This window comes from Rhinoderma darwinii, chromosome 4 (assembly GCF_050947455.1).
Source record: "Rhinoderma darwinii isolate aRhiDar2 chromosome 4, aRhiDar2.hap1, whole genome shotgun sequence".
In the NCBI taxonomy this organism is placed as follows: domain Eukaryota; kingdom Metazoa; phylum Chordata; class Amphibia; order Anura; family Rhinodermatidae; genus Rhinoderma; species Rhinoderma darwinii.
The window spans coordinates 157596897-157624456 of record NC_134690.1 but is presented as its reverse complement, the minus strand read 5'-3'; the positions used below and the strand labels follow the sequence as shown (position 1 = coordinate 157624456).

The 27560-nt window shown below is 38.8% G+C and overlaps 1 protein-coding gene across 2 annotated transcripts in view; it reads right to left on the bottom strand.

The window, feature by feature from the left end:
* FGF12 (fibroblast growth factor 12) overlaps nt 1–27560 on the bottom strand; it is a 430891-nt gene that overhangs the window by 290795 nt on the left and 112536 nt on the right. Inside the window, exon 1 of one of the 2 annotated variants that reach the window (XM_075861772.1) lies at nt 15763–16038. The exons of the other annotated variant lie outside the window; for it this stretch is intronic. Within the exon in view, the coding sequence (XP_075717887.1) occupies nt 15763–15853 (91 nt within the window). The 5' untranslated portion in view covers nt 15854–16038. Of the gene's footprint in view, nt 1–15762; nt 16039–27560 lie in introns of those variants that run through there. 2 annotated transcript variants of the gene reach the window in all.

Sequence of the window (27560 nt, the reverse complement as noted above, 5' to 3'; positions counted from 1 at the left end):
AATATCAATCCTCAAAATTGTGAAAGCAGCTATGGATTATAAGGCTCGATAGACACGTGGCATATTTTTCTGCCAACAATACTAGTATTTTTCTGTTTGACTTTTACAGCGCATATAATATAAACCTCCATATCCTGCCTTTTTAAAAATGTAAGTGATGCTGAATTATCCACATAGGTCATTGTCCTCCCAAAACCAAGTATCTGAGACAGTTGTTGTTTACTTCAACGTGCAACCATGCAATTCCTATTAGGCGAATATGGAAAGAGAAAAGGCCAGAATGAAGTTAATTAACCTGAATTTATTCCACCCCTAATCATGTCTCCTTCTGCATGTCTGTTCTCTCCGGGCACATTTCATTTTATAAATACTATTTTTAGATTAAAAAGCTGGCAGACATATTTATTCCAAAGAAGTTAAATATATCCTTTGCTTGTCTTTTCATCATACCAATATCATTACTAAAAGTAATTGTTTTATCACAGATTTTACAGCCCCATTCACCCTCATGGGTGAAAAGAAATGAGCTATAGCAATATGGCTATTATATATGGGATGCTTAACTGCCTGTAGTATATCTTGGTCAGTAGTGTTTTATTTGCTGACTGATTATTTTTACAATGTTATATGACTTATGGGCCTAGTGTGCTAGGTGTGGCTCAGTCAGTGTATTGTCTATCTGGAGATTAAAGCAAGCATCCTAAAGACTGGACCTGATAACCTGTCATGCACTACATATTGATGAGGAAGATGGCAAGATTTCTTGATTAACAGCAATTGGACCTTTTGATGTGTCTGGGAACCATACTAGTCTGTCACAGCGCTGGGAGAAGTGGAAAAAAAGTTTCACAGATTTTCCGGTCTTTGAAAATGATGTGCAGATGGTTTAACTGCAGTAAGATTAGTCACTTACTAATGTACTGTCTGTAGCTAAACTGCCTCTGTAAGTCTGTCTCACATTCAGTCACATGACCATTCTCCAGGTATTTATCTCCTACTTGTGTGATGTTCTGCACAGTGAACATGTGGTTTTCTCCCGTCTCCCTGTAGTGTAAGGGTATGTGCACACGATAGCAGGCATTTACGTCTGAAAAGACAGACTGTTTTCAGGAGAAAACAGCTGCCTCGTTTCAGCCGTAATTGCTCCTCCTCGCATTTTGCGAGGCTTCTCTGACAGCCGTAAATTTTGAGCTGTGCTTCATTGAGTTCAATGAAGAATGGCTCAAATTACGTCTGAAAGAAGTGTCCTGCACTTCTTTTGACGAGGCTGTATTTTTACGCGTCGACGTTTGACAGCTGTCAAACGACGACGCGTAAATGACAGGTTGTTTGCACAGTACGTCGGCAAACCCATTCAAATGAAAGGGCAGATGTTTGCCGACGTATTGTAGCCCTATTTTCAGACGTAAAACGAGGCATAATACGCCTCGTTTACGTATGAAAATAGGTTGTGTGAACCCAGCCTAAGGGATGTCACAAATCTTATCTACACTGCTCCCTGCTCTCCACCCTCCCTTCCTGTCTCTGGAGGGCTGGTTTCACATGCTGGGCAGCAGACAATGCAAGGTATAACAGCAGAGCCGTGTCTCAGTAGCACTACCTTACACCTTGTAGTGCAGGTAGCAGTAAATATAGGCAATATCTGCAAGATGGGAGAGGAATAATGGGAACTGTAGTCCTTTACATGGTAAGACTGCCCACAGCATGCCCTAGAAAAATTAGAACAGTGCTGCACAGAGCTGGGCAAAATAATAAAAATGAAAAATAACATCTTCTGAGCTATGGTGGAATACTCTTGTGACCATTAAGGCACATATATTATTTCTGTAATCCCAGCCACCTCTCCACTGAGTTTGCGGCTGAATGTGGTGGCAAGCGGCCACCTCATGAGGCAAGGAAGGGATCGGTGGACCCTTGTTCTTGAGATAGGTGCAGATCCTAGAGCTGTGACCAGCATTTATGAGACACTTATGGAAAATCCTGTGGATATGTCATAAATGTCTAAGGGTATGTTCACATGGCCTATTTTCGGCCGTTTTTGGGCAGTAATTGCCCGAAAAACGGCCGAAAAATCGGAAGCAGAACGCTTCCAAACATCTGCCCATTGATTTCAATGGGAAAAACGGCGTTCTGTTTCGATGGGGCGTTTTTTTACGCGGCCGCGTAAAAAGATGCCCCGTAAAGAGAAGTGCATGTCACTTCTTGAGACGTTTTTGGAGCCATTTTTCATTGACCCTATAGAAAAACAGCTCCAAAAAGGGCCGTAAAAAACACAGCGAAAAACACGACTTTGCTTAAAAAACGGCTGAAAATCAGGAGCTGTTTTCCCTTGAAAACAGCTCCGTATTTTCAGACATATTTTGTTAACTGTGTGAACATACCCTTAAAGTGAGAGATTGTGATAATGACATTACATTAGAGAAATGTATTAAACAATTCCTTAATATATTTTTAAAGGGTAACTAAACATTTGACAAACTTCTGACATGTCATAGCGACATGTCAGAAGTTTTTATTGATGAGGTCCGAGCGCTGAGACCCCCACCAATCGCTAAAATGAAGCGGCAGAAGTGCTCGTGTGAGCGCTGAGCTGCTTTGTTTCTGTTCGACTTTTTCTGGAAAGCCGATGTATCGGAGTACGGGCTCAGAGACTTACCCGATACATTGATTACCGGAAAAAGCCGAACAGACACGTAGCGGCTGAGTGCTCACACTAGCACTTCCGCCGCTTCGTTTTAGCGATTGGTGGGGGTCTCAGTGCTCGGCCCCCACCAATCAAAACGTCTGACATGTCACTATAACATGTCAGAAGTTTGTCAAACGTTTAGCTACACTTTAAGGCCCCATGCACACGACAGCAAAAAACCTCTGTTTTTGCGGACCGCAATTGCGGTCCGCAAAAACGGAGCCATTCACTTTCATTGAACACTGACACCTTTCCGTAGCACTACGGAAGGGTGTCAGTGCCGTGGAAATGTTCCGGGAATTATGGAACATATCCGTTCTTTCGCATTTTGCGGGCCGTGCTCCCATACTTTGTATGGGAGCACGGCCCGAAAATGCGGCTGTCAGTCAGCGGCCGGCCGTGTCCGCAATCGCGGGCCGTGATTGCGGGCACGGTCGTGTGCATGGGGCCTAAGCGTGGGTTCAAGAGGATCCATACAAAAGACAAAGCTCAAAATATTTACTGTTAAATTATTTAAGAAATTAAAAAAGTCCAATGTAATATCATGCATTAAAAGCAGTACCAGTACTCTCATTTATGTAGTGTTATGTCATGTTCTAACATTTTTATGACTATATGCATATAAACAGTATGTTTCACACTAAACAATCACAATATAAATAGACGGAGACTTTCCTCCATAGAGATGCACTGCAGGTAGTGAAGAGAACTACCTCTTGAATAAAAGATCAATTTAGCTGTTGGCATTCATGCAAAGCTGTCTGAAGGGGTACAGTGATATTGAATAGCTTTAACTTTGAGATTTTCAGAGAAGAGTATGAGTCATGACTAAGGCCTGCGGGTGGTTCCATACAGTTTTAGCAACAGCTCCCATATTCCCAGCAGAGTCTCAGTGTTGTTTTTACAGGCCTTTTCTATGAAGTTTAACACATGAATAGATGTAAAACGTCAATATTAGACACGTCAGTGACGTCACATCAGCACTAACATGTATTTTTTTATTAAATTGATTTTCTTTCTCTGTGCGGTCCACCTATGACTAGACAGTTGTACAGTGTTTCATTGTCTATGAATACACGTGGGTGTTATAAGTTGAACTCCTTTTCACAGAGATGCTTTGTAGGTAGCGCTTGACAGATATTATTGCCAAAAGTAACATTAAAGGCTATGTACCTTTTGAGGGCATTTTTTTTTTTAATAAATAGATTAGTCCATGTGTTTACTGCAACTTTCGAAATAGTTTTTATTAAAAATGTGTTCTACTTTTTGCGATGCAGCTGCTCTGTATTCTCTATACAGATCAGCTATATCGTTCATAGCCTGAATCCGTCAGTCCGCGGACCTGACGGGTTCAGGGTCAGCAGGGCCTTCGTAGGATCCACCTGAAATCAATCACATCTAAGTTATGAACTTAGATGTGATAGGCTACAGGCGAATCCTGCAAGTATTTTTTTTTTACAAATAGTTTTTGTTTTGTAAAATTAGTAAAGTATAAAAAACTATGTAAACTTGGAACTGCAGAATAAAACATATTAACATGTCATTTTTACTGCGTGCTAAACGCAGTCAAATCAAAACCCAAAAAACAAATTGCTATTCTTTTTTTCATTCCACTCTACAAAATAATTCTTACATTTCTCAGTACATTCCATTAAATGGTAGTATTAAAAACAAGCCCTTTTGCGGCTATGTCAATGGAAAATTAGAAAAGATATAGCTCTTGAAGGCGAGGAAGGAAAAACGAAAATGAAAAAATGAAAACTGGCTGCAGCAGGAAGGGGTTAAAAGTAGACCTGTAGGGCTAAACAAGTGCTAAACAGTATTAATAATGGCTTAAAGATAGGAAGCCTACAGCTGGAGGTGCTAGGCAGAAGATGCGCCAAATGTTTCAATGACATGCATGCTGTTTTATTCATATGGTGCATCTTGGTGCATGTTAGACTCCTTTCCCTTCTTTACATCAAAATTATTGTTAAATCTAGCGCATTTCACGTCGCGACAAATATACGGCCATATTCAATGTATGGTACACAACATGGCAGGCATGTCAAGGTTCTTACAGGCGCACACATTAATACATTTGGCCAACAATACATTCACCAAGAAAACAGGCGCATGAAAAGCCAGAACTGAAGAACAAAGAAAATAATAAATCTGCCCCAGTGTTTCCAATAATAACTTTACAAAATATATTCTAAAACAGATCCAACGGTGAAACTTTACTTCCTGCAATTTTTACTTATATACTATATGACTCTATCTATCTATCTATCTATCTATCTATCTATCTATCTATCTATCTATCTATCTATCTATCTATCTATCTATCTATCTATCTATCTATCTATCTATCTATCTATCTATCTATCTATCTATCTCATATCTATCTATCTATCTCATATCTATCTATCTCATATCTATCTATCTATCTATCTATCTATCTATCTATCTATCTATCTATCTATCTATCTATCTATCTATCTATCTATCTATCTATCTATCTATCTATCTATCTATCGATAAATATCTCTACATAGATATAGATATCTATATGTATATATATATATATATATATATATATATATATATATATATATATATATATATATATTTATATAGATAGATATGTATAACAGTGAAACCTCTTTGAGATTACTACCCAAAAGCACATTGAAAATGGTCTTCTAGGGAGGTGGTCTTCTCAAAGATGATGACCAATATACATAGTATATAGTGGAATGCAAAATCTGGTTTAGATAAAGGGATGGTTTTCTCAAAGAGGTGGTCTTTTGGAGAAGTTTCCCTGTTTTTTCTTATATTCTGTAGCACATCCCTCTATAATGCCCTCTTTGATATAAGGCATTGTAAACACTTTAGCTGCTGTTTGTAAATGTTCATATCTTCCCAGAGAAGACAGAGCATTTTCATGTGTTACAGCGAGGGGTCTGACCCTTTTGTATACATAGAGGGGAATCATGAACTGTTGGCTAGTAAAGACCTTATGTGGTTAGCTGGTGAATAATTGATATCTCGGGAGACCGGGCTGAAGTAAGAAAACAAGTGTTACCATGACAACCTGTTGTATCTCCAGTCTCCCTGAGGTTCCCTCTTTACTAAGGTATGACTCATAGAGCTGACATAGTAGAACTGAATCCGCTTATTCATAGGGCTATAATAGCCCAGCTCTGCAGCACTGCCAAAATGTTTTAATAGAAACATAACATCTGACAGCAGAGATTGGCCACCTGGCCAACTGGTCTGCTCATTCTCCTCCACCCTCACATCTCACCCCTATGTCATCATTGCAAATATGATGCAGTACATTCACAATATATATATACATATATATAGCCATTATATATATATATATATATATATAGCCATTCAAGCATATTCTGTGCAGTTTATGTACAATGAGGATACAGCATTGGAGGGCATGACTGGTTCAATCTCAGATTTCACCCAGGTGTGCACAGCTTGTAGCAAACCTTCCCATTGGCTCAAATAAAAGCTGCTATAAATCAGTTGCAAGTTCTGTGCAATGTGTAACTTCTTATATATTGTAAAATTTTTCATTCTTTAGACTTTAAAAAACGTGTTGCAAAAAGCTAAGCCATACCTCTACCATATACTTTTTAAAAAAAAATTCAAAAAGGTGATGAAAGCAGTGTCTTAGGCTTTGTTCACATCTGCATCGGAGTATTCGGGGTAAATTATTGACGGACAAAAAAGAGCAGCATGCTCGTCAACACAACGGACACCATAACGGAAACGCAATGTAACCAATTAAAGCCTCCTGCAGGGCTTCATAGGAGAGTGTCAATATCACAATATACTGCAATACATTAGTATATTATGCAAGCGATCCTAGGGGGACAAGTAAAAAACAGTAAAATAAAGTTTTTTTAATCAATAAAAAAAAATATTAAAAGTTAAATAAAAACCCTTTAATCATTTTTCCTCAAGCACAATGTAAAAAAATTAATAAATTAGCATAACGTATCAATGCGTCTGTGAAAGTCCGAACTATTACAATATATCATTATTTGGACCGCACGGTAAACGCCGTAAAATATAAAAGATTAAAAACGCCAGAACCGCTGTTTCTTGGTCACTTTGTCTCCAACAAAAAAATGTAATAAAATGTGATCAAAAAGTGTCATGTACACAAAATAGAAAATAGGTACCAATAGAAACTACAGCTTGCTTCACAAAAAATAAGCTTTCATAGCGCTTAATCAACGGAAAAATAAAAAAGTTATGGCTCTCAGAATATGGCGACAAAACAAAAATGTTATTTTTAACAATCAGTTTTTTCCTTGTAAAAGTAGTAAAATATAAAAAACAATATAAATTTGGTATCACCGTAATCGCATTGACCCGCACAATAAAGTTAACATGCCATTTTTATCGCACGGTGAATGCCTTAAAAACAAAACACCCCAAAATTTTGAGGAATCGCTGTGTTTTTCCTATTCCACCCCACAAATATTTTTTTCACAGTTTCCCACTACATTATATGGTACAATAAATGGCGTCAAAACCAATGTTAGCACATACTATACGTCTTACTGACTGCAAAGCAGTAAAACCCTGTAAAGTTTTTACAGAATACATATGGTCATAGACAACAGCCTGTAGTATGCTGATTAATATGAATGGCAATGGTATACATATCAGTAAAATACTTCTCACATGTAATTTTGATAATAAAAATATATATAGGGTAATTACTTTTTATGCAGTTACTTAATAATTTAATGGGTCCCTAATATGTTCTCATTTGTCAGATTTTATTCAATCAACATGTTTAAGTATTGTAATTCAGTTTAATTTACATTTTGATCTTTGCTGGTAATATATCACTTTTAACGGTTGTCTCGTTTAAATACCCTATTAGGGAATTTTGAATTACCAGATTTACCATCTTTTCATACAAAATCAGTGGAAAAAAATTGTGGCATGTTCATCCTATGCTGCCTTTACAGAACATTATTCTTAGGGTATGTGCACACGATGAGAGGCTTTTACGTCTGAAAAGACAGACTGTTTTCAGGAGAAAACAGCTGCCTCGTTTCAGACGTAAATGCTCCTCCTCGCATTTTGCGAGGCTTCTCTGACAGCCGTAAATTTTGAGCTGTGCTTCATTGAGTTCAATGAAGAACGGCTCAAATTACGTCTGAAAGAAGTGTCCTGCACTTCTTTTGACGAGGCTGTATTTTTACGCGTCGTCGTTTGACAGCTGTCAAACGACGACGCGTAAATGACAGGTTGTCTGCACAGTACGTCGGCAAACCCATTCAAATGAATGGGCAGATGTTTGCCGACGTATTGTAGCCCTATTTTCAGACCTAAAACGAGGCATAATACGCCTCGTTTACGTCTGAAAATAGGTTGAGTGAACCCAGCCTTAGGGTTAATATGGAGCCAGACAAAGTGCTTACATATTATTGAAACACAGGAAATTTGTTTGCCACCCTAAAGACTCTATGCATATAGCTTTGCCATGTACATGGGGTCCTAGACAGATTTTATTTCTCACTGGAGGAAACAATTTAAAAAACCTATCCACAGTGTATGACTGGTCTGTACTGTCATAAATGAAACTGCAGAATTTTCTGAAAGAACACTGTTTAAGGGGCATTTTGCATGTAGCATATCTTAAAGGCTATGGAGACCTTTGATTACTTTTTTTTTTAATGGGATATATGTACTTTTGGGAAAATACACACTTTTGTAAGATAGTTTTATTAAAAGGTATTTTGCTTTTGTCCTGCAGCTTCACGAAGTACAGTAAAAAATAGTGTAGTACCGTGTTAGCCAGAAACAACATGCAATGTTAAATACTTTTGTGTCAAAAAAGACAAAAATATAGAAGGTATGATACCTTTATTGGCTAACCATAAAAGTTCTATATGCAGCTTTCAGAGCGCAGAGGCCCCTTCGTCAGGAAATTTACCAATGAATGACTGACATGAGGTGATACATCATTAAGATAAGCCGGGGCATTAAAACTGAGGTTATAGGGGTGATGATTTAGGAGTTAAGGAATCTGGAGTCAGTCTGATGGGGAGTGTGACGTGTGTCCATGTAGTGGCTCATAAATCAAGGTGTTAGATTGAAGCCTTGTGTCAATGACTGGAATTTTATCATCAGCTTGAATTCCCAAATTTTTCTCTCTCTGTTGACAGTTTAATGGACCTTATACCAGACAATCCCAGAATGGGTACATTCTACATGTTACCTAAAATACATAAAGAAGGCAATCCAGGGAGACCAATCATTTCAGGTGTTGGGACTTTAACTGAGAATATTTCTGGCTGGGTGGAAAATCTTCTAAAGCCCTTGGTGAGGTGCACACCCTCTTATGTCCAGGACAAAACAGACGTCCTCTGCAAACTCTCAGCCCTAGGTCCACTACCAGAGGGAACAATATTGGCAACTATGGATGTGGAGTCTCTGTATTCTAACATCCCCCATGAGGATGGCATAGCCGCATGCCAACACTTTCTTCAAAAGAACAATCTAGCAACAGAGCCATCCCTACAACCCATCAGGTTCGTACTCCATCACAATTATTTTTTATTTGACAAAGATATATATCTGCAGTGTATGGGTACCGCTATGTCCTCACAATATGCTAACATGTTCATGGCCAAACTAGAGGAAGAGTTTTTATCAACCTGCGCAACTAAACCTCTAGAATATTTCCGGTACATTGATGACCTGCTGATAATCTGGACAGGCTCTGAACATGAACTGCTTTCTTTCCATAAAAACTTCAACAAGTTCCATCCTACCATCAAACTCACTCTCAACTACTCTACATCTCAAATACATTTCCTGGACATGACCATATACATGAGAAAGAATACAATACAAACCACAATCTACCATAAACCTACAGGCCGTCCAGCATATCTGAGATGGAACAGCTTCCATCCGAGACACATAAAGAAATCCATCATCTACAGCCGGGCTCTGTGGTACATACGAATCTGTTCAGACAGTGAAGACAGAAAACAACACACGCTATCACTGAGGTATACATTCTTACAACAGGGATACCATCCACGGATTATAGACGATCAGATCTACAGAGCAACAAGAACTCCAAGGAGCAATCTTCTGGAGTACAAAAAGAAGGAAGACAACAGCAGGGTGCCCCTAGTGGTCATATACAACCCACAAATGAACATCTTGAGGAAAATTGCTGCTGATCTCCAACCTATATTCAACAAAGACAATAAACTGAAGGAAATATTCCCGGATTTACCTCTCCTTGCATACAAACAGCCACCAAACCTAAGGAATCTCCTGGTCAGAAGTGCCCTCTCCTCACCATCAGAGACTGGCACTTTTCCTTGCAACAGTAGAAAGTGCAAGACCTGTACCAACATCTTGTCATCAAACACCATCCACATACCAAACATGCAGCTGGACTATAAAATCACTGGCACGTTCTCCTGTACATCCTCCAATGTAGTGTACATGATCCTGTGTACAAGGTGCATCAATAAAGGAATCTACATTGGAGAAACAAAACAAAAACTACAAACCAGGATGAATCTTCACAGACATGCAATAAAACAGGAGGTGGATACACCCGTGGAAAAAAACACTTCTCTGGACCTGATCACAGTTTGGCAGATTTAAAGGTCCTAATTCTGAAGGGTCATTTTAAAAACAACAGAGAGAGAAAAATTTGGTAATTCATTCTGATGATAAAACTCCAGTCATTGACACAAGGCCTCAATCTAACACCAGGATTTATGAGCCACTACATGGACACACGTCACATCCCCCATCAGACTGACTCCAGATCCTTTATCTCCTAAGTCATCACCCCTATAGCCTCAGTTTTATTTCCCCGGCTTATCTTAATGATGTATCACCTCATGTACTAATTGTCTTTGTGTAACATCTTAAATGTTGCGGGGGTTTTTCTCAGTCATTCATTTGTAAATTGTCTGACGAAAGGGCCTCTCCTCTCTGAAAGCTTGCATATAGAACTTTTATGGTCAGCCAATAAAGGTATCATATCTACTATACTTTTGTCTTTTTTTGACACAAAAGTATTTAACATTGCACGTCCTGCAGCTTATATGTATCCACTGTACATAGAAGCTGCAAAACGCCGCTGTCAGTCGAATCCATAAGTGAGCTGAACTGATGGTTTGGCTGACAGTATCTGCTGTGAATTCCTCTGACACCTCAACTAACCCTAATACAATTAAAATCTAAATAGAAGATTTTATCAGTATTAGGGTTAGATGAGGTATCCGTGGCACACAGGGCTTTGTTAGCCGAGCCGTCAGTCCAGCTCACAGTGACCATGCCTCTTTTATGTATAGTGGATATACAGAAGCTGCAGAACAGAAACAAAGGACATTTTTTTTATAAAAGTATATTAGAACAGTGCTTATTTTCACAAAATACATACATTACATAAAAAAATGGCATCAAAAGTTTTTATAGCCTTTAACAAAGTCTATAGCTACCCATTCCAAAATATCTAAACCCACATTATGATCAACGCGCAATAGCTTGCCCCATTTATTAGGCATAATTTAAAAAAAAAAGACAAAACAGTCTGCGACTACTATTATACATGTGCCCCACTGTTTGTAGCAGATTGTACATGTAGAGCTAAAAGGAAGGAGGATGTAGTCAGATATTCCAATCAATCAGGAGATAATGAAGTTTCACACACCTTTAATTCAATGAACAGAAAGAACAAACTTGTCACCATCAGGACACCTACATTAGATTACAGGGAATAAATGTCCTTATTACATGAGATCAAATAAAAGCCTAGTCATTCTTCTAAAAAAACAAGAAAGTGAACAGGAAAGTTAAACTTTTCCAATAATTTATTTCCTTATTCATTAATTTTCCACACACGATAATGGACTGCCTTCCAAGTAATTTCCTCTCAGTGGTCTATTCGATTATGTTGTCAATCCTGAAATATCATTATGACTATACTCCTAGTGCGACATGCTTTTATAAAGTCAAATTACAAGAATAACGTTTTCCAGGAAACAAGGAAACTCTCAGCTTAAAGGAGACATTGTATAAAGCGACTGCTAGAAAGGTTATGAGGGAGAGGAAGCTGCTCTGTCTGGGCTCAAGGAAAAAAAGTTCTGTCACATGACGGTAGCCCTGTCCTCTCATGTCCACCTCTACAATAAGTAAAGGAAGAACAAGGTACAATGAAGGGGCCTCTAAATGGATGCATGCATGCAACGACCTGTTAGGGCGGAGTGGAAAGTATAGGAGTGTGAAGAAGGTAAGTGTGTGCTGCATGAGTAATGTGGCCGGCACTCTTATGTAGGCATCTGATATCTGTGGCAAGGGTTCATAGATTCCCATTTAAACCCAGACCTGTAGACCAGGCCCCAAGACCTATTCTGGCCAAATTGTTATGTGCAGGAGACCGGGACATAATTTTAGGAAATGCATGCTCAAGGGAGAATATGGTAGTAAATGGAGCCCAGATAATTCTCTTCCGGATTACTCAATGGCCACCTCTAAAAATAGGGTTAAGTTTGTGGAAATTAAGAGATGCCTGAGAAAAGCAGAGCTACAGTACGCATTGTTATTTCCATCAAAGTTACGGGTGATACATGAGGTGATACATTTTTTTTCTCTTCTGAGGAGGCAAATACCTGGATGGATTCTAAGGGACTGCCCTAATTTTAGAGAAGAGTTACAATACTCATCATTATTTCCGGCAAAGTTATGAGCCATATTTGAGGGTCTAACCCCTTTCTTTCTTTTTTTTTTTCCACTTCCAAGGAGGCAAACATTTGGATGTACCCTAAGGGACTGTCCTAAGTATTGAGAAAGAAGAGTTACAGTACTCATTGTTACTCCAGGCAAAGTTATGGGTGAAATCTGAAGGCAGAATTAGTTTTTTTGTTTGTTTTGTGCCCCCCCCCCCCCATCTGGTGCTTCCTCTATCTGTTGAGGAGGCAAATACCTAGATTCTAAAGGACTGCCTTAAGTTCTGAAGAAATGTTTTGACTAATGGTTGGATGGTCTTTAAGAGTCTATATGCTGAGTTACCTCGGTCATCTGGGCGGTGCTTGAGAGTTGAGGAGTTATGGCATCCCTGTTCTTAACACCCCCATTCTTCCTTGCGTGCCATCCCTGTTGTCGTTTGACGACAGCTCTCTGGCCTGAAATCCCGCAAATGTGTCGCTCACTGGTATACTCCAAGCATGCGCAGTGAAACGAGGTGTACCATCCTCAGCTTCATGCCCAGAGTAAACCAGTGAATGGCGCAGGTGCAGGATTTTGGGCCAGCTAGCTGATGTCAAACGATAACAAGGGTGGCACAAATTAAAGAATGGGAGTGTAAAGAGCTGGGATGTCGTGATTCCTCAGCCCTCAAGCACAGACCAGATGACTACTGGTAGGACATTTGCGTATAGCATGTGCAAACTTAAGAACTTTATCTTAGCAAACATACTAAAACTTCCAATTTCTTCAGCGGCATGTCTGTAAATTTCTTCGGAACGAATCAGACGGCCATTATGATCAAGTCCAACCGGAAACTAATTTAGCTTCACTATGATTCTCTTATATATACAGTATGATTAGCTTTCATTTTCTGATATGCTTCCATGCTGAGTCACCAATATGTCCCATTTCAACATGATTTTATTTAAATGTCTTCGTGTAAATAATGTTTATTTTAATGAGAGAGAGTGAGTGAAAGAGAGACAGCGCGAGAGAGAGAGAGAGAGAGAGAGAGAGAGCGCTCTTCTAGATGACTGCTCTACACCTGTGTGAATTTGTTGCCTGATCCAATGGAAATAGGGAAGAGCATGAAATCAGCTCCATTCTTAGGCAGAACAATGTAATGATCAGAACTGTCGCTTTAATGATCATTTCAAAGCAGAATGAAATTATCCGGTAACAGCAGCCGGTTACAGATCACCAGCAAAATGAAGAAGAACATCTGCTTAATTCTTTTTAAAATAACTTGATCAAATTTGTACTGGGCATTTCCTTCTCTGAAATCTCCGATCATCCCCTGGAAGCTGGAAGCACATTATATCCTCTTGTGATTCAATTGTCGATGAACTACTGGCTTTTACTGACGTTTATCTGGGGCTTCTGGATGCTTTTCCCTGCATTAATCTGAGAGCTATAGTGACAGCAACAGGTTCTCTTACCGAAAGGTTTAGTATAAAGCAATGGGAAAAAAATAAAAGCTTTGCATTTTCTATATTTAGCAACCTTATAAGTGCTTCTTTCTGACTTTTTAGGACAGCCAAGCTAATGCAATTAAGGCAAAACTGAAGCTAAAGTCAAACCATGGCCACAGGGAGATTTATTTCAGACACTGCTTGTATAAAGATGTTTCCGCTAAGAATGAAGGGAACATTTTGAGTAACCTATTCACTGTTACTGAAGAATAAAAGGAATTCAGTTCTAAACCCATGGATATGTTTTATCAATACCCATTATTCTCGGAAATGTAAATACCTACTTCAGTTAATAAAGACATAAACAGTGATAAAAAGGAAAAAAAATAATTTATTCAAATTGTTTTATAGCAAGTGACTCTGTAAAGTGTTGGGTTCCTTGACACTAATATGACATAGCAGCTACTCCAAGCCCAAGGCCAATCATAATTGTATTTTTTCATGAGCTGTGACTATAGATTATTATATTTGTGAAAAATAAATAGAGACATGAAAGAAACCGTATTTCATTTAAAGTACAGATATCATTCCAATAAGAAATTATACTGGTATTTACATTATATACATATGAAATTTCAAGTATCAAATAGCAACAAAAACTTAAGAAAAGAAAAAAAGGCATCAAGTAGATTAAACATAAGGTGGTAATAAACAATGACAAAGGCCAAAAAAAACATTTATTTTGGATGTATTGCACAAAACCTATAATACAAATGAAGAAGAAGCAAGGCTCTTAGGAGGGAATTTATTAAGACTGTCGTTTCATACTTCTCTCTTAAAATAAAGAAAGTTGGAGTTATTTATTTAAGAGGTACACGCCCCTTTTTAATAAGCTCCGCCCACTTATGAGAAAAGAGCTGAACAAGGCACAAAACTCACAATTTTACTGCAAATTGCGATTTTTCTATGCCAGTTTCTGGCATAAAAAACGTTAACCAAATTCACCATGTCTAACCTGCTGAAACATATCCAAATAAGATCAATACTTATTACCAAGATCTAGCCTGATAGATAGAATACATCCCAGTTGTATCATATGCCTACACAATATTCTCAGATAATGGCTAAACTATGCATAACATATCCAGTAAATGATGTGTTAATGAAAACAGCTATATGTGGTAAGCTTGAGAAAATACACATTATTATACAGGTTATGTCCATACTGATAGTTTAAAACAGAAACTCCCCACTCTCTAAAGCCATGGATTTTATTTTTTATTAAGTCTTGCATGGGACTTGTTGTACTTGTAAAGCTCAGAAGAAGAATACAAAGTCATATCTGCCTTGAGCTATCATGCATCAGGCTCCCTGAAATGAAGTGTTAGGAACAGTTGCTGTCCATGGTGCTGGATCATATTTTGGGTGACCATAAACTCTTAATACACAATGTTTTGACACTCCAAAAGTTTGATTGTGAGCACAGGTCCCAACTTTCAGCTATCATACTGCATTACATCTAAAGACTGAGAAGGATGACAATGCTAAAAAGGGACCCAAACTTTTTAATTCTCTGTGGTAAGTCTATAGCATCACTACTCCTCCCATAGGATAAAGAAATTAAGGATGGATCAACCATGATATGATCTTGCTATGAGACAATTGGTAGCATATTACATTTTCTGTACTTTATCTACTAACTAGGATAATATTCTGCAATGATTGAGCCTTCAAACATATATTCCTTTGCATTCTAAATATATGTAGATGAGACAATACAAGCAGGCCTCTCACAAATGGATGAAAAACCCTGAAGAGCAAACTGCAATGCTTTCTCTTAAAGGCAACGCATTTAACCAGCAATAGAGAAACCAGCATACACAGTGAGAGAGAAAAGACTTCACAATCTTAACTCACCACTTGAATTTTTGCTCTGTTTCAGGCGCTTTCCACATAGACACTGCAGCATATGCACTCCTTTCTTCAGGAACTGCCCAAGAATCTTCATTGATTGACTTTTTTCTTATTCCCTGACAGATTCACAATGTGAAGGAGTCAGCAGCACATCATCCAACGCATGGGTCTTGCAGTCGTGGCATCGACTGGGCTTTGATTTGTGAGTAGCATTCGCGATCAGAGGATTAAAAACTGTTCAAACGTGACATGTTGGGACTTTTCAATGAAGGCAGTTTGCCAAAAGGGGCAGATCCTAGGAGATCTTTGTGAGGACGTCAGATGGAAAACACTGAATCTGTTCCTAGCCCTGCCTCCTTCAACAAAGCCTGTCTCTAAACAACGGCAGCCACTGCACATACAGCTCGGTGTATACAGTAGCTGATAGGATGAAGCTGTAGAATAGGGCAAATGAACATACAGAAGCAGGCGGATATGTAGTGAAAGCTGCAGCCACAAGTTACAGATCTGGAATAAAAGCATACATCTGTGCAACTCTTACATGTGGGGCATGATATGGAAGGAGAACTGACATGGCTATCGCTCTTAATGTCTGGCCAAAAACATGTCTCATATTTTCACATTTTTCAATCTGCATTTATGGAAGAAAATAAAAAAGTATCATTGCAAATATATTTATTTTTGTGGTATTGTTTCTTTTTGGATTTGCAGTATCAGGGGCGGTCACTTTTTCAGAGAAGGTGCAACAGGCTGTGTGTAATTGAACACTGAGATGTGAGAACTATATAAGTCTTTGGAGAAAAGAGCTGCTATGTATTTTATTAGTGATGGTTGCTTTGTCTTACCGTACAAGTCTGAAAACATGTTCTAAGATATAAATATCTTGTTCTAGGAGTCCTGTCAGCAGCAATACAGTTTATTCTTATACTCCTGTCAACACTTGGTTCCCAATGATGATAATCGCTGCCTATAAAACTACCTTATAAACTATATACATGTCTGTCCCTGCCCAACTTACTCAGAGATTTGTCACTTTATTGTGTATCTCTCTAGTAGAAAACACTTGTTGGTGTTCTTTTCAAAATGTGCAAGTATCCAATGATCAGAATCCCAGCTTCTAACAGTTATATATACTAATATATGTTTATATATATTTGTGAGAGGGCGACTTGGGGGCACATATTCTCTCCCAGAACACTTCCATATGTCTCAAGGCTGCAGGGAATGTTGCATTTAGATAAAGAGGAAAGACAGGTGAGGGTCCTAGAGTCTGTGTAGAGGAGTTTGGTGGGACCCCAAACCATATTCTAGCTTACCTATTAGAGTTGCCGCTCTCATTGAGCAGGTGAAGATGTTCCCTCTTTAAATAGGAACCAAGCCTTAGCAACTGTCTGATAGACTGGAGTACACAAGTAGTGGCAAGCCAAAAGAAAGGCTAGGGCTATTTTAACACGTCAGGATTTTTGTCAGGATTTTTGGCAGTATTTTGCATCAGCATCTGTAAGCCAGGAGTGGAACCTACACAGAGAAATGTATCATGGAAAGATTTGCATGTCTTCCGTGTTTTGCATCCGCTCCTGGTTTTGGCTTATAAATACGGATCCAAAATGCTGCCATGAGAAAGTGACCTTATAGTGATTTGTTGTCTATGTGTTGTGGTATGATACTGGTACTATTGAAAACTTATAAATGTTAGTATGCAGGTGTTTATTTTTTGTTGCTGAAAGAAAAGTTGCCATAGGGTATATTCAGCTAACGATTTTTTGCTGATCTGTGTTTTTTCCCGCACTAAAAATCCACAACAAACTGCAGTTTAATGTTTTACAAGACCCCATCCACATGCAACAAAATAAATCTACACAGAGTTTAGAGCATGGTGCACATTTTTTTACACCATGCCTTTATATGTCGCAGATTGGCTGTGGATTTCTTTCGCTGAAATACACAACAAATCCTCATATCAGTGAGTATGCAATCTACAGGAAATAGAAGCCACAAGTGTATGATGGAATTCTAATTTTCTTACCTGTTTAATCTCTCAGGTATGTCCATATGATGCCGTAATTATATGACTACATCTCATTGTATGTATTACATTGGTCTGTGCTTCTCAAGAGAGAGTATAGCAAATCATGTTATACAAAAAATATGGCATTCAATATAGAGCACACATGAAGTAAAATGTATATCATACCTGAAAACCCTTACAATCTCTTATCTAAGAACTCCCTCTTGGTGTATTGTTTAATGGGGTCATATTGTGGGTGCCTATACCAGTTGCTGACGATGGGGGTCTCACTGACGTCAGCTGATGTTAGCAAGGGGACTACAATTTTTTTATGCTTTATTGCAGCACCCCTGTATAGATAAAATATGACAATATGAACAATGTTATGGCGGATATTACTGTTCTTCCTTCCTCAGAGCCAAGCTGGATTGCAGAAAGTAAACTATTAGCAATAAAAGGGTGGTCCCATTTGAGTTTCCACCATGCTAAACATGCCCAAAAGTTAAAATATTAAGTGCAAACTCTAATATAATCTGTTCAGTTTTACTTGGTTTTAGAAAAGTAGTGCTTACTCAGTTACCGTCTAACTTTTAATCATGCCTTAAAGTGTAATAACTTTAAGCATAAGGCATAAGAGAACCAATATGTTAAAGTGCAACGCAAAAAATTTAAAAGAGGAAAAAAGAATTACGATAGTTCTTTCATTTATTCCTTCCTTTAAGCATTGCGAGCCACATTGCACCCAATTTCTAAATAAGGAAGGACAAGGAGAATTATCCATATATCGGTGCAAGTTACAGTATAATTGCCTCTCCGGGGATTCATTTACTTAAAAATTTTTCCATGCACTTTTAGCTTCCATTTCCTGTGCATTGCGGAATTACTGATAAGAAATTGCAATACTGTGTTTATTGTCAGATAAACAAGAAAAAATAATTGCAAATACTGAGATTATGACTAGTAATCTATGAAATTACATAGGCTGGAAACTCCTAATGAGTATAGAGTCCTAGTTACAGTATTTGCCACCATAGCAACACTTGTTTTGTACGTTAGACCTGGAGAGGAGGGCCGGACTCTGCAAGTGGCTGGGGAAAAATGAACACAAATGACAGTTGTAAATCTCATAGGGGAATTCCCAGGCTCCTGAGAGAAGCCCAAGAAACAATCTGTTCCTTTCTCTCCCAAATGACCAGTGCTCAGGTGGAAAATACATGGAGCAAAAGAGAACCAGTTCTGAGACAAGCATTTACAATATAAAGGAAGGCAATATATAAAAAGGCCACATACATAAGACTTCATATTTCTGAAGACAGTCAGTGCTATTATATCAATGTTAATATAATTAAAATATATTCTCTTAGATTAATAGATAATCATGTTTAGAACTATAAACTAATGGACCTAGCTAGAAATAAAGGTCATTGATGTCAATTGATTATTCTTAATATTACACTATCCTCTGCTTCGCCTCTTAAAATGTAACTTTACCTTGAAGTTTCACTCTTCAAGGTTCTAGCAAGAATGGCGCGTCACCATTGAGGCCAGTGATTGGCTGCAGCAGTCTGGTCGTTGCTGCAGGGAAGTCAGTAGAGACCAGGGAGATCGTCGGAGCAGCGGGGCATTGACTGGGTAAGAATTGTTTTTTTTATTCGCCTTCCTGAACGATGCTCATTATTTTGAGGTCCCAGAACACCCCATTAAGGAAGAATACTCCTTTAAGTTTGAATTTCCTCCAAAACGACTGCTTAGACTATACTATATTTTTTAAATTGACCGAGAGATTGAAAATAATGAGGTTTCCATGGTATGTGCCACTTACACAGATGCACAGAACTAGGCACATGACATTACCGAAGAGAATCTGGTACCTTGAATTGTGTATAAAAGTAAACACCTCCTATTTAAGTTGGATGATCCAAGAAAAGAGTTATGTTTGTTGGGGATGGAGGGACACATTATATAGCACATAGCAGGTCTTGTGGGGTGTTCCCAGCATGCAGTGGTTAGACAAAATGATCGTTTTTTACCGCTCAGACGGTTGTAGATGTACAGTCTGAAGTGTCCATCAAGGGTTTGACCTTCCCCCAGCTAGCATGCAGAAAAAACGATCCAAATTTCCACTGGTGTGTATATCTCGCTGGTACTTGTGGTTCCACACAGAAGTGAAACTGCAGAAATGCAACTGCTTGCTGTGTATATCCTCGTACTTGATGTTCTAAATCTCCAGCAAGGGAGAAAAAGGAGATAGTGCACTACCTTTTGGAAACTACAAATTCCACGACTTTATTCCATACTTACAAAAATAGATATAGATAAAAGCATAAGATAAGCTCTTGTAACACGCCAAATAATGCAACCCGACCCTGGATTTCGCCCTTCTGGCTTCCTCTGGGTTAGCACTTACCAAAAGGGGTCCAAGGAATTAAAGGGTCAGGGTCAACAAAGTCTTGTTGATTTGCATGGGGAGGGAAGGCTAGTCTGTCTGGTCCGATCCGAAAGAAAATTATTGTAGCACAAATTGCTGAAAAAGTGAATGCTGGCTATGACAGGAAGAAGTCAGAACACATAGTGCGTCACCCATGCTGACCCTTGTTTACCTCCAAGTGTCTGCAATGTGCACATGAGCATCAGAGCTGAACCATAAAGCAATGGAATGATCAGTTTTTATTTCACACATTGTAATGTGGGTGGCAGGGTTCGCATGCGTCGCTTACCTGGGGAGCAATGGCACTAGGATTCACTATAGTAAGAAGGCAAGCTGATGGAGGTAGTATGATATTCTGGGCAATGATCTGCTGGGAATCTTTGGCTCCTGGCATTCATATTGATGTTACATTGACACGTACCACCGACCTTAACATTGTTGCCAACCAAATAGACCCCGTTCTGGTAACAGTATTCCCTAATATATTATATGCTAGAAGTACAATCAATTAACATATAGAATATGCTGTAAATAACCTATTTTGCATAAAGTTTCTTATATTTGGAAATTGGTGATGCCACTTATGATAAGATTCATATGAATAGTGTATCATAATGGACTGTACACAAATATACAGTGCCGTTGTAACATCTGGTAATGTTGTGGTGTTCTATTTTTGAGCACCACACTGAAATTGTAGATGGCAGGCAACTTAAACATATTGCTTGTTCTATATTCACATCAACTGACATGTTGTGTAGGCTGATAACAGGAGCTGGATGACAATCCAGCACCTGCTACATCTGTAGCTGTCTGTTAAGGTACAACACAGTGAAATATAAATATCCTCATGAAAAGTAACTTTCTTGCATAATGTAGAGAACGTTTTACCATCTTTCTGCTAATAAATATTATACTGAAAGACTTCAGTTAGATTTGTGAGCTGCGTTAAAGTACATGCCAGTGGCCTGATACTTGGCTATGTCTGTATAGAAAGCATAGAAGATACAGGTAGGAAATGATTTCATGAATCTCGTGGGGAACAGGCTAACAAGCAACAGTAACTTTATTTTACAGAAACATAAGACAACTGTACAGCTAGTATTGAAAGCTCATTGCAGAAACATTACACTGACCAGTACAAAATAAGGAACAATACAGTGACCATGATGCCAGAGCCAGTGTTAAGGTCGGAGGGATGTAAAGGGGGAATGTGAATAGAGCCCCAAGTCCAGGTTGCGAATTTGTAATTCCAGGATCACAGTTGAATTCTCTAGTACTTTCTCCCCATGAGTGTAATTCATCTAGTAATTCTCTAGTACTTTCTCCCCATGAGTGTAATTCATCTAGTAATTCTCTAGTACTTTCTCCCCATGAGTGTAATTCATCTAGTAATTCTCTAGTACTTTCTCCCCATGAGTGTAATTCATCTAGTAATTCTCTAGTACTTTCTCCCCATGAGTGTAATTCATCTAGTAATTCTCTAGTACTTTCTCCCCAGGAGTGTAATTCATCTAGTAATTCTCTAGTACTTTCTCCCCATGAGTGTAATTCATCTAGTAACTCTCTAGTACTTTCTCCCCATGAGTGTAATTCATCTAGTAATTCTCTAGTACTTTCTCCCCATGAGTGTAATTCATCTAGTAACTCTCTAGTACTTTCTCCCCATGAGTGTAATTCATCTAGTAATTCTCTAGTACTTTCTCCCCATGAGTGTAATTCATCTAGTAATTCTCTAGTACTTTCTCCCCATGAGTGTAATTCATCTAGTAATTCTCTAGTACTTTCTCCCCATGAGTGTAATTCATCTAGTAACTCTCTAGTACTTTCTCCCAATGAGTGTAATTCATCTAGTAATTCTCTAGTACTTTCTCCCCATGAGTGTAATTAATCTAGTAATTCTCTAGTACTTTCTCCCCATGAGTGTAATTCATCTAGTAATTCTCTAGTACTTTCTCCCCATGAGTGTTATTCATCTAGTAATTCTCTAGTACTTTCTCCCCATGAGTGTAATTCATCTAGTAATTCTCTAGTACTTTCTCCCCATGAGTGTAATTCATCTAGTAATTCTCTAGTACTTTCTCCCCATGAGTGTAATTCATCTAGTAATTCTCTAGTACTTTCTCCCCATGAGTGTAATTCATCTAGTAATTCTCTAGTACTTTCTCCCCATGAGTGTAATTCATCTAGTAACTCTCTAGTACTTTCTCCCAATGAGTGTAATTCATCTAGTAATTCTCTAGTACTTTCTCCCCATGAGTGTAATTAATCTAGTAATTCTCTAGTACTTTCTCCCCATGAGTGTAATTCATCTAGTAATTCTCTAGTACTTTCTCCCCATGAGTGTAATTCATCTAGTAATTCTCTAGTACTTTCTCCCCATGAGTGTAATTCATCTAGTAATTCTCTAGTACTTTCTCCCCATGAGTGTAATTCATCTAGTAACTCTCTAGTACTTTCTCCCCATGAGTGTAATTCATCTAGTAATTCTCTAGTACTTTCTCCCCATGAGTGTAATTCATCTAGTAATTCTCTAGTACTTTCTCCCCATGAGTGTAATTCATCTAGTAATTCTCTAGTACTTTCTCCCCATGAGTGTAATTCATCTAGTAACTCTCTAGTACTTTCTCCAAATGAGTGTAATTCATCTAGTAATTCTCTAGTACTTTCTCCCCATGAGTGTAATTAATCTAGTAATTCTCTAGTACTTTCTCCCCATGAGTGTAATTCATCTAGTAATTCTCTAGTACTTTCTCCCCATGAGTGTAATTCATCTAGTAATTCTCTAGTACTTTCTCCCCATGAGTGTAATTCATCTAGTAATTCTCTAGTACTTTCTCCCCATGAGTGTAATTCATCTAGTAACTCTCTAGTACTTTCTCCCCATGAGTGTAATTCATCTAGTAATTCTCTAGTACTTTCTCCCCATGAGTGTAATTCATCTAGTAATTCTCTAGTACTTTCTCCCCATGAGTGTAATTCATCTAGTAATTCTCTAGTACTTTCTCCCCATGAGTGTAATTCATCTAGTAATTCTCTAGTACTTTCTCCCCATGAGTGTAATTAATCTAGTAATTCTCTAGTACTTTCTCCCCATGAGTGTAATTCATCTAGTAATTCTCTAGTACTTTCTCCCCATGGGTGTAATTCATATAGTAATTCTCTAGTACTTTCTCCCCATGAGTGTAATTCATCTAGTAATTCTCTAGTACTTTCTCCCCATGAGTGTAATTCATCTAGTAATTCTCTAGTACTTTCTCCCCATGAGTGTAATTCATCTAGTAATTCTCTAGTACTTTCTCCCCATGAGTGTAATTAATCTAGTAATTCTCTAGTACTTTCTCCCCATGAGTGTAATTCATCTAGTAACTCTCTAGTACTTTCTCCCCATGAGTGTAATTCATATAGTAATTCTCTAGTACTTTCTCCCCATGAGTGTAATTAATCTAGTAATTCTCTAGTACTTTCTCCCCATGAGTGTAATTCATCTAGTAATTCTCTAGTACTTTCTCCCCATGAGTGTAATTCATCTAGTAATTCTCTAGTACTTTCTCCCCATGAGTGTAATTCATATAGTAATTCTCTAGTACTTTCTCCCCATGAGTGTAATTCATCTAGTAATTCTCTAGTACTTTCTCCCCATGAGTGTAATTCATCTAGTAATTCTCTAGTACTTTCTCCCCATGAGTGTAATTCATCTAGTAATTCTCTAGTACTTTCTCCCCATGAGTGTCTAAGAGTACTAGAAGAGTTTCTTCTTCCAATGATGAACTGCTCTGAAATACCTGGAGGCTGGTTTTGCTAATGTTGGGGACCTCAGGCTGAACTGCATGTTATCTGGGAAACTTTGAGCTGTTCTTTCAGCTTCTAATGTAAAAACTAGTCCATGCTTATTTTACTTGATAAGGATGACCTAATGTTAGCTCCCTCCTAAGTTTGTAGAAACAAGCCCTGTTGTTTTTTTGTTTTTTTTAAGCAGTGGGACTAGTTACTAATATGAAGGGAACCCCATCTCCGTTTTGTTAACTAACTTATCTAATATCTGCCGAAAAGGTGAGGCCAGAAGGCACATGAGGAGGTTGAGGGGGTCTACCTCTCGGCACCCCCGCAAATCAGCTGTTTTTAAGGTGCCGTGGCGCTAGTGTGAGCGTTGCTTCCCCTTCATTCTTGTCACTACTTCGTACTCTGAATCGCCCACACATTTGCAGCAGAAGTTCACAGTATTACAGCCTTCTTCCATTCAAGTGAATGTAAGGCTTCGCTCACATCTGCATCGGGCTTCCGATCATGGGCTCCATCAGACCTTTCAGTCGGGAACTCATGAACGGAAACCAAACAGAAACCATAGCTTTCCGTTTGCATTACCATTGATTTCCGTTTCGTAAGTTTTGCGTTTTATGGAACGGAGAGAACCGGAAACCATTTGCAACGCATGCATTACCATTGACATCAATGGTAATGCAAACAAAAAGCTATGGTTTTCGTTTTTTTCGATTCATGGGTCTGAAGGAACCCATGAACGGAAGCCCGACGCACATGTAAACGAAGCCTAAGAAGGATAAATAAAAAGTAAAAGAAATGATAAACGCCATGAGAGAAAATAGTTACAACTGCTTTAACCAAAACATAAACAAAATACATTGGCCCAAATTTATCAACGCATTTGCACCCTTTTTTTTTTATTGTATTTTTTTTTTTTGTCAAATCTCTTTTGTATTCAAAAATCTGCATATTACAGTGTCAAACAAATGAAATCTGTAAAGCATTAGGGTAGGACTTGTGTTTCTAGTAAAGATTTTTTGTATATTAGGACAAATGCCGTCAAGATTGACTAATGATTACCATCTGAGATTTTGTAGGCTGGTATTATCGAAGTCCAGCTGCCATAAGGGCAAAGCCACACGTGGCGGAATTGCTCTTGAATTCCGCTGCGGACACTCCGCAGAGTTAATCTGCAGCGGAGCCGTTTCTCCATTGCCTTCCACTTCTTTTTAGTAGGCTTCGTTTAGACGATGCGGAAAATTCAGCTGCGGAGCATAGGCTGCGGTGCGGAATTTGGTGTCCGCAGCATACAATGGATGTTGCGGACCAGTGGCGGACTGGTTGCGGACTCATTGCGGAAGTTCTCCATTGACTTCAATGGAGATTCTAAATTCCGCAATGAAGTCCGCAGCTGTCCTGCACATGTTATGTGTGCTGCGGATGCGTCTTGCTTTTTTGACATGACATTTCTTCATTCTGGCTGGACCTATGTATTTCTAGGTCTACAGCCAGACTGAGGAAGTCAATGGGGCTCCCGTAATCACGGGAGCGTTGCTAGGAGACGTCAGTAAATAGTCACTGTCCAGGGTGCTGAAAGAGTTAAGCGAACGGCAGTAACTGTTTCTGCACCCTGGACAGTGACTACCGATCCCAATATACAGCAACCTGTAAAAAAAATAGAAGTTCATACTTACCGAGAACTCCCTGCTTCTGTCTCCAGTCCGGCTTCCCAGGATGACGTTTCAGTCTAAGTGACGTCTGCAGCCAATCACAGGCTGCAGCGGTCACATGGACTGCCGCGTCATCCAGGGAGGTCGGGCTGGATGCCGAAAGAGGGACGCGTCACCAAGACAACGGCCGGTAAGTATGAAATTCTTTTACTTTCACTAGGGAAAGTGCTGTCCCTTCTCTCTATCCTGCACTGATAGAGAGAAGGGAAGCACTTTTACCGCAGTCCGCAGCAGCTAGTCCGCATCAATTTACTGCACATTTTGGGCAGATCTGCCGCAGAATCTGCAACGCAGATTCTGTGCGGCATTGATGCGGACAGTTGCGGAGGAAATCCGCCACGTGTGGGCATGCCCTAATTGACTCTTTTTTTCAGATTAGGGTATGCTCACACGCTAAAGTAAAAACGGCTGTAAAATACGAAGAAGTTTTTAAGGGAAAACAGCCTCTGATTTTCAGCCGTTTTTAACGCATCAAATGTTTTTTGACGCGTGTTTTGCGGCTGTTCTTGGAGTTGTTTTTCTATTTTCACAATGAAAAACTGCTCCAAAAACAGCTGAAGAAGTGACATGCACTTCTTTTTACCGGGCGATTTTTCAAACGGCCGCGTAAAAAAACGCCCTATTGGAACGAAACATCGTTTTTCCCATTGAAATCAATTGGCAGATGTTTGGAAGCATTCAGCTTCCGTTTTTTTCAGCCACTTTTCGAGGCGTTTACGCCCCAAAAAACGTCTGAAAGTAAGCCGTGTGAACATACCCTCAACGGAATGTCCACCTTTGAAAACTGTTTTCTTTTTCTTAAATTGTGTATCAGCGTGATTTGTGCAACTCCTAAATACATTTTTTTTTTAAAAAATGTTTTTATTTTTTGAGATACAGCTGCTTTGTATCCTGTAAACACAGCAGCTGTATTGTTTGCTAAAACAAACACAGGTTCAGTGTCAGCAGTCAGGATATTACCTGTTATCGATCACATCTAAGTTATGAATTTAGATGTGATCGAAAGTAGCAGCTCGATCCTGCGTGGCTGACACTGAACCCGTCAGTCCCGCGGATTTGACAGCTACAGGATTCAGCGCAAGTTACAGCTGCTCTGTATACAGGATTCAAAGCAGCTGTATCTCAAAAAGTAAAAATAATTTTTAATAAAATGTATTTAGGAAGTTGCACCGATCACATTGATGGACTTTTATTTTTTTTAAAAACAACTATTTCAAAGGTGGACATAGCCTTTAAGATTTTCTATCTTAGTGTACAGTATATAGACTTAGTGTTGCTCCTCTCTGACAACCATACACTTAACATTCTCACCGGAGATTTTGAAACAGTTAAGAATGTTCATCTATAATGTGCAAGTACATATCCCAATGCTTGGATATTACTGATGTAGTCATTTGTCTTTGTTTTTCTATACAGCTTTGATCTTGCAAATGATGGGAGATTGGATTGTGCCTGTTAGGGATAAATAATGAGAAGATTGCACAGAGGAAAATTCTCCCTGTAGGAAGTGCACTCAGAGCCTCTGATGTGCAATGCACTAAGCAGCGCCATGTCTTTAGGGCATTGTTCTGACATTAAGCTGTGTATTGCCTGAACTTCAGTATAAGAATAGCTGGAATGTTAAGCAGGTGCGACTTTAAAAACTAACAAACAGCCACAATGTGTTCAGTGAGTGCAGATGATGTCCTGTAATACGTATTCCATTCAGTGTCCAGAAATCCATCAGTGGATATGGAGCATTTGCATTATGCAAATAGCTTTTTACTTGTGTCAGTCTGAGGTACCTCGTGCCCACCAGAGGAAATGATTCTGTAATTCAGAACAAGTTCATGTCCCTATTCATTTCTACATAAACTTTGCTGCTAATATTGCA